This window comes from Oreochromis aureus, linkage group 5, assembly GCF_013358895.1.
Source record: "Oreochromis aureus strain Israel breed Guangdong linkage group 5, ZZ_aureus, whole genome shotgun sequence".
Classification (NCBI taxonomy): domain Eukaryota; kingdom Metazoa; phylum Chordata; class Actinopteri; order Cichliformes; family Cichlidae; genus Oreochromis; species Oreochromis aureus.
In genome coordinates, this window is record NC_052946.1 from 14,937,597 (window position 1) to 14,944,958 (window position 7,362).

At 41.9% G+C, this 7,362-nt stretch overlaps 1 protein-coding gene across 1 annotated transcript; it reads right to left on the reverse strand.

The window, feature by feature from the left end:
- Positions 1 to 1,225: 1,225 nt before the first annotated feature.
- On the reverse strand, positions 1,226 to 7,009 carry twist3. The gene is made up of 2 exons (XM_031747870.2): positions 5,885 to 7,009; positions 1,226 to 1,307 (listed from the first exon to the last, which is right to left on the reverse strand). The coding sequence occupies exon 1, from the start codon at positions 6,747 to 6,749 to the stop codon at positions 6,177 to 6,179; it is 573 nt and encodes a 190-aa protein (XP_031603730.1). The 5' UTR covers positions 6,750 to 7,009; the 3' UTR covers positions 1,226 to 1,307; positions 5,885 to 6,176.
- Between the last annotated feature and the right edge of the window lie 353 nt (positions 7,010 to 7,362).

Here is a 7,362-nt window from a genome sequence, read left to right on the forward strand (position 1 = left end):
TTGTTTTTCTGTACAGTGTACATAGTAACATTGGTTTTGTTGTCTTACTTTTGCCTTTTTCTACTATTTTCACCCCAAAAAAACCTAATAAAGGTAAATTATGTACATTTTGAGAAAGATCAGTTGTTTCTTTTTCCTACGCCTTTGACTCTTTTTGACTTTTTTTTCTCTTTTTTGTGGTCATTTTCTTTTCACAGCATTTTCCATTCTCCTTGAATAATAAAATATTGTACTTAAGTATAGCCATGAGGAAAAAAATTTATTGCCACAGGATATCACACAAGAGACATGATCATAAGCAAATTCAAAGCAGTACAAAAGCAACATGTTTAAACAGCATGGTTACAAATGAATCTGCTGTGGCTCAAATCACTTTGTCGCCACTTTGACACATTTTATACGAAACTTTCTCCTGTTTTGTTTTTGCATTTTTTTCAATGAGAATAAGCTTGCAAAGATATTTTAAAGCTGCGGGAATTAAAACAAACAAACAAACAAAAACTACTTAAATGAGATTTTCTTGCAATACAAAATGCAGCTTTCTACTAGAAAAGGTAAAGTGAAAAATAGAAGTGGCTGAACTGGGATCAGTGGTGGTATCAAGACTTTTTCTTTTTTTTCCATTAAAGGCCAGAGCAAAGGATAAGCAGAGTTTAAAGTAATACAGTGTGCGTATACCGATTCACATACACTCTAAAAACCCACAAAATACACAGAAAGCGATCCAGTTATTACAAAGTCGAAGATCGGCGCCAAATTCCTCGTGCTCTTCCTCTTCCCGCAAGACGGGCCTTCAGAGCCAGAGCGATTAGCTTATTAGCATTTTAGCTGTAAACATTCATTGGCTGTGACCGCCCTCTAACCATCACTGTGCCATTATCATTAGTCATCTTAATGTCTGTCTGGCAGTGAGTCATCCACTGCGAAGAGTCGGATGGATCTCGCCGTGGTGGTTATCGCCGTGTAACCGAAGGCACTCGAACCAGCAGCCATTTTGTTTCATTGTCACCGCAGGCCAGCTGTTCGTTGATCTTTGTTTATTTTTTATTTTTAAAAAAAGTTCATTTCAGTTTCATCGTTCAAAGTGTTCAGCTCTTCGTCGGACCGTCGAGGGCTCTTCACCAGAGTTTCGGGAACACGCGGTGAATGAAGACCGGGCGACCGCACAGAGTCGAGACTTGTCCAGAGAAAGAGAAAGTTTTCTTTTCCTTTTTTTTTTGTTTTGTTTTTTTGTTTTTTAAAGTGGAGATTTGTCAAGGCAGGAACCAATTTCTTCAAGTGTAGTGAAGTTTCCATTTGTCAGTTTTCTGCAGGGAGAAGAAACATAAAAGGCAAGTTAGCATTATGGGCATTTTATAGCATTTAACACAACTTAAAGACCGGGTGAATGTGTTGAGGACACAACATGTGAGCGCAGACAAGCAAAAACTTATGTTTAGTGCAAAACGGAAAAATCCCCACAGCTCTTTAGCTTCTCCTTTTAACAGGCAAACATTTCATCTGGATCATTTTCAGCTTTCCCTAATTATAGCGTGCCCTTCCGCGATACCACGAGAAGTCTTGCGAGCGGAAGCCGGATGTATGTGTGTGTTAGGGTTAGGGTCACATGACTTTGATTGTACCCCGAAAGCATGCCGCGTGCATATTCCCATCCAAAAGGTGCTTTTGTTTTTCAAGTCACAGAGCGTGGGGCCACCTCTTTTGTGCTGGAAAGCCATTAAACACCCTGCCTCCAATTTTCATGCCCGATCAGTATTTAAATGCACACTGTTTTTGTATTTGATGTATTTATGTTCGCTAATTACATCTGCACTGGATTCAAGCTAAGTTTATTTGTTATAGAAAGCACATGTAAAGGTTTCCATGTGGGGGTCATTCCTTATTAATGTTTTTAAATGATTGAACGATTTCTGTTTCTTTATATTGTGTAAGCGTGCAGATTCCGATACACTCTGGGCTTGTGTTATGTGGTTCTTTGCTGCCTACGTGTCAAACCAGAAGTCCTTCCTCTATCCCTGCAGCTGTCTGACCAGCACACGTTCGAATGCACGCTGAAGCGCATATGCATGGAGCAGTCAAATGTACACACACGCACACACACACACAATCCTCCCACCTGCACTCAGCTCTTAGTTTGGATCGCTAAAAATAAAGATGACTCTCAGAAGCCACGACTTCTGGATGAGGCTTTTAAAAACGCAGATGAGCCGCAGAGGACTTTACATCTGGTCCCAGATCAGCCAGCAGTGAAAGCCAGATATTTAATATGTGCAGAAGAGCGTCCAACAGCTGGTCAGTCCAAATTGTAAAACACCACACACACATACGCACACACACATATGTGCACAGACGCAGCAGAGCCAGGGGTTCCGGCACAGGAAAGAGCAGTGACAGGCATTGTGATTATAGTATAAACAGAAGGGAGAGTCTTGTTTGTTCCAACTCAGACTGAACAATCGTTTCATTCTGAACATCTCACGCTGAGCCAGACACCCACACATCTTCAAAATCGTGCTCATGAAAATGCACAAAAGTGTGCGCCGATTCGTGTTCGTGTGTGCATGCTGTGGGCTTCCAAAGAAAATATAAAGAGTTCTTTTACACCATAAGCACTGCATTTTAGAAACTTTTTTGGCTTTTTATTTCTTTGCTTTTTTTTTTTGCTTTTGTTGCAATATACTCATCAATTGAACAAATAAATAAATAAAGAACTATTTGATTTCTTTGAAAAAATCTGAGGTGGGAAAAAAAGCAGGAACACTGTGCAGTCCTTTAGAATATTTTAAATCCTTAGATGTACGTGTATGGAATTTTGAATTTCTGAATAATGTATAAATTACATATGTACTATCTGTTTATGTATTAACTGTCCGTCTACTCTCCAACTCTATAAACCATTTTTGTACATTGATCAGTCTTAAAGAAGAGGCACTGATGTTGTTCAACATCTTTAAATAAAGGATGTAACAATAATTCACTGCTATCTGATACCACACCATAAACAGCCTTAAACGAGGGAACATTACAAGCACGTCATGTGATGTCAGTTGTTTGGGTTATTTTGTCCACCCCCCTCCCGTGTACCATCTGCCACAGAGGACATGCAGAAAAGCTGTAGAAAACTCAAAAATTCGGATGAATCCCATATTATTTTTGCAGAATTAAGCACGTTGTTCAAAACAAGTACACATGACCTCATCAACACACACACACAGACTGTTTTAAGACCCGTGCATGCATCCGTGCACACTCCGCCTTTGAAGTGTCCTGACCCTTTCTAACCTCAGCTCTTTCCTAAAATTGCATGTTTTGGTCGTGCAGGCGCAGGCCTTGAGTTTGTAGCACTTTCTGTGGCAGCCCCTGCAGAGCTGATGATAACAGGCAGAGCAGTCAAAGTGGTAGGTAATAACTACAACGATGCGTTCAAGGACAGTCGTGTCCACGAGCAGGGGCCTTGGCTTTCCGCTGATTGGAGCCCTCCCCAACCCCCCACCCCACTCCACGATGTCTGGTGAGTTAACTGAGAGTGGAACACCTGCGGTGTGCACATAGCAGCAGCTGCATGTGTGTGTCTGGACAGTGTAATATATATGTATATATGCACGGGTTGTATAAAGCCCATGTGCAGCAGTACCTGTCGTATCATTTGTGATTGGGGATGAATGCTGCATATGTTTGTAATCATTTAAAGGTCTGATCAGAGAACTGCGTCTGTGCCTGTTTGCAGTGCCTGTGTTCACCTTGACCTGCGATGTAGCTGTTAGAAAAGCGTGTTGCACTGAAACTCAGATTAATCTCCGCTCCTCACAATGTCCTCACCCGCCTATCTTTTTTTTTTTTAAATAAATCCTTTTATGTTGTCAAAGACCTTCATGACCTTTTTTTTTTTTTTTTGAAGAAATATAACTAAGTCTGACCAAACTGAAACCAGAAGATGGGAGAGATAAAAATCACTGAAACAACATCTGCAAATGTATTCCTGTTTACTTATATGCACATGTTTGCACACAAACACACACACGCACACACACTGCTGCACAGCTAATTAAAGCTCACTACAACCACACAGACACAGCAAGCACACACAAACATGTGCTGACATACACAGCCCCGTGCGGCTGACCCTAACCCCGGTAGACACACCTTCCTAATACCTCACAACTGTTTCCAATCTAAAGGTTCCTGCTTGTCTGGGCCCCGGCGAGGCCTGATTGCACGATATAAGATCCTGAGGAGAGAGGGCAAGGCTGCAAGGGAGAGAAAGAGAGAGAGAGAAAAAGAGAGAGAGTGATGTGCCTCCACTTCCCCCCCTCCTCACTCTCCCTTTCTCCCCCCCACCCCTTCGCTGTACCTGTGCAGGAATCTGGTGTCTGTTTAAAATGTTTTTTTTTAAAGCTCTGGAGACTGCAGAGGAAAACATTTGTCTTACATTCATCAGAGGTATGTCAAACACTGGAGTGTTGATGATGATGATAATGTGCTTTTAGCTGATTTTTGGTTTATAAAGTGAAGCAACCAGGATGCTCAAAGGACCTCTTTCTTTTTTCTTTTTTGAAATTAACGCTCTACCCTTGATTGTGTTTTATTTAAGTCTGTGCACTAATCATCCTCACCTTATCTGCTGCAGCCATGGAAATGTCTGAGGAAAGTGTTTTTATGGTAATTTTGAGAATGCATGGAGGGTGGTTAATGACAACTACACTGAAAAGAGATAGAAAAAAAATTATAAAGAGGTGGGCAGACATTTTTGTTTGTGACTGAATGTGTTAAAAGAAGAAAATAGAAAATAAAATTTTAACCAATTAAACTATTTTTAGTTTTAGAATTTTGTTTCCTTTTATCTACTTTCCTTTTTGTATTACTTTACCTTTACATACGTTTGTGTTTTATATTATTTTAAATTTTCATTATGTTTATTATTAAATTAATTTATGTTTTTAAGAGTCCCACTCCAAAGTTGCTGATCCATTTACGGAAAACCAACGTGGGATTGAGTTGTATTTGAATTTCTTCTGTGTGTGACAAATATTTATACACAAAAACACAGATCATAACTGAGAGTGTATTACTCTTTTTAAAATATGAATTAAAAATGAAACAAACAAAGAAAAAATATTAACTGGTAAGTTGGTATGATGATTAGCTAATGAAAATTAAGTTAAGATTTGAGGTTTAAAGAAAACACATGCACACTGAAATCAAAGACTGATATCACAGTTACATGAAAAATAATACTGCAGTTTATTTTGTCAGACTTTTTTTAAAGCATGCTCTTGAATTCATTTTTCTATGTTTTGATAGAAATTACGATTTAAAACAAAAATTTAAAAAGTAAAGCAAAGTTTTCTTCGCTTTTGGTCCTACTGTATTTTTTCACATGAAGGTAAATAAGTTTGACATACACACATTTTAGCTCTTCACATTTGCACTGTAACATTTTGATCCACATATTAAGCCATTTATTCAATTCCTGTCTTCCTGATTGCATTTACTAAATGAAGCAAAAGTGTTAAATTCTCAGATAATAAAACTCCAAAAGAAGAGTTTTCGTCACCTTTGCACGGCGTGCATCGCAGTCTCAAAATTTAGAACATGTCCACATCATTTATTCCTTCTTTGATCAAATGAACAAACCATTTTTATTCATTTTGTTTGCATCGTGTTTGTGTTTTTCGATTGAAGAAAGCACACTGAAATCTTAGTCTAAATGTAGAGCCGCAAACTGCCTGTACACATGTGTGTGTATACATATATGTTCGACACTATTCTCTGCACTAATGTGTGTGTGTGTGTGTGTGTGTGTGTGTGTGTGTGTGTGTGTGTGTGTGTGTGTGTGTGTGTGTGTGTGTGTGTGTGTGTGTGTGTTTGCGTATTTCATCCATACCTGAAGGGCTGCAGTGGAGCGAATCATAGCCCTGGGAAAAAACTGTGGGACAGACAAGGGAGACAGAGGTAGAAAGATTGGAGGGGAGCGGGGTTAAGTTTTGGAGATTTCAGTAACTTAAAGCGTGTTCAACTATGGAGGTGGAGTGAGACGAGAAAGGACTGCAGAGGTTTATGACCATGAGGGGAGAAGGAGGTTTAAAGGTCAGGAAATGAGTGCAGACACGGACAGAGCTGGGGCGGGAGGGGAGATGTGGACACGAGAGGGTGTACGAGAGGAGTTCAGTGGGGTCCTAGTGGCTGGTAGACATGGCCCAGGCCCCCTCCATCCTCCAGACGGAGAAGGCGTAGCTGAGTCTTTCATGGGCCAGGTAGTTGCAGCTGGCCAGCTTGGCGTCCATCTCGTCGCTCTGCAGCACCTGGTAGAGGAAGTCGATGTAGCGTGAGGCCAGTTTCAGGATCTGGATCTTGCTCAGCTTGTCCGAAGGTAGTGTGGGAATGATCTTGCGCAGAGAGGCAAAAGCGTCGTTCAGGGACTGAGTGCGCTGACGCTCCCGCACGTTGGCGATGACGCGCTGAGAGTGGAGCTCCTCGAAGGGTGCCTCGGGCCTGGGGCCCAAAGTCGTCGGGGCCAACGACACGACCGCTGTGGGGCTTTTCTTCATCCTCTTTGGCCCAGACGGTAGCAGGCTGCTGGAGCTGCCTGTGCTGCTCTCCTCTGCCTGACTGAGGCTGTCCTTTTTGGGATAAGGGGAGCGTTTTCGATTTCCTGGTTGAAGGGTCTTTTTTGATCCTCTCTCCAGCTCTTCCTCGCTGGCCCCCAGTCCTCCTTCAGGGGAGTTGGTGCAGGACACCTCTTCTCTCATTCTCCTGTCCACTAATGACCTTCCAACCACCACTGCAAAAACTGGATTTCGTGCGGTTCTTTATCGCTTGAGCTTACAGCTTCAAAAAAGGAAAACAAAAAAAAAAAACCCTCAGCTTGACAAGCTTGTGTAAGTCACGACTGCTGAAGCTCCATCGGATTGGACGCCTTGTCGTCCTGTTTCCTGGTTACCTTGTTAAAATTCTCACTTTCACATTCCCCTCTCAACCTGCCAGACAGAACAACAACAAACCATCTGACAGGCAGGTCCACCTCCGCCTCTTTTATACCCAAACGCCAACCCGGAGCCTGCGGGCAGCTCTTATTGGCTCGAATGGCTTCCAGAGGGTGTGGCCGGGTATGAAACAGGCAGGAAAGCAGGAAGTGTGCATTAGCTGGGCGGGTGATAGAGAAAGGGGGTAAGTGGTTCGCTTAGCCAATAAGAAGTGCTGTGTCTAATGTTGCAGAGATGTCTGAGGCTTTATGGGTTCCAGATTTGGGCTGGACCGTTAGAGCGCCTGCATCCTCGTGTCTACACAAACCTTGCATCTCTGACAGTCACCACGTGTAAGCTTTAACGTTTTAATACTTTTATGATTATAGTGGCGCTTTAA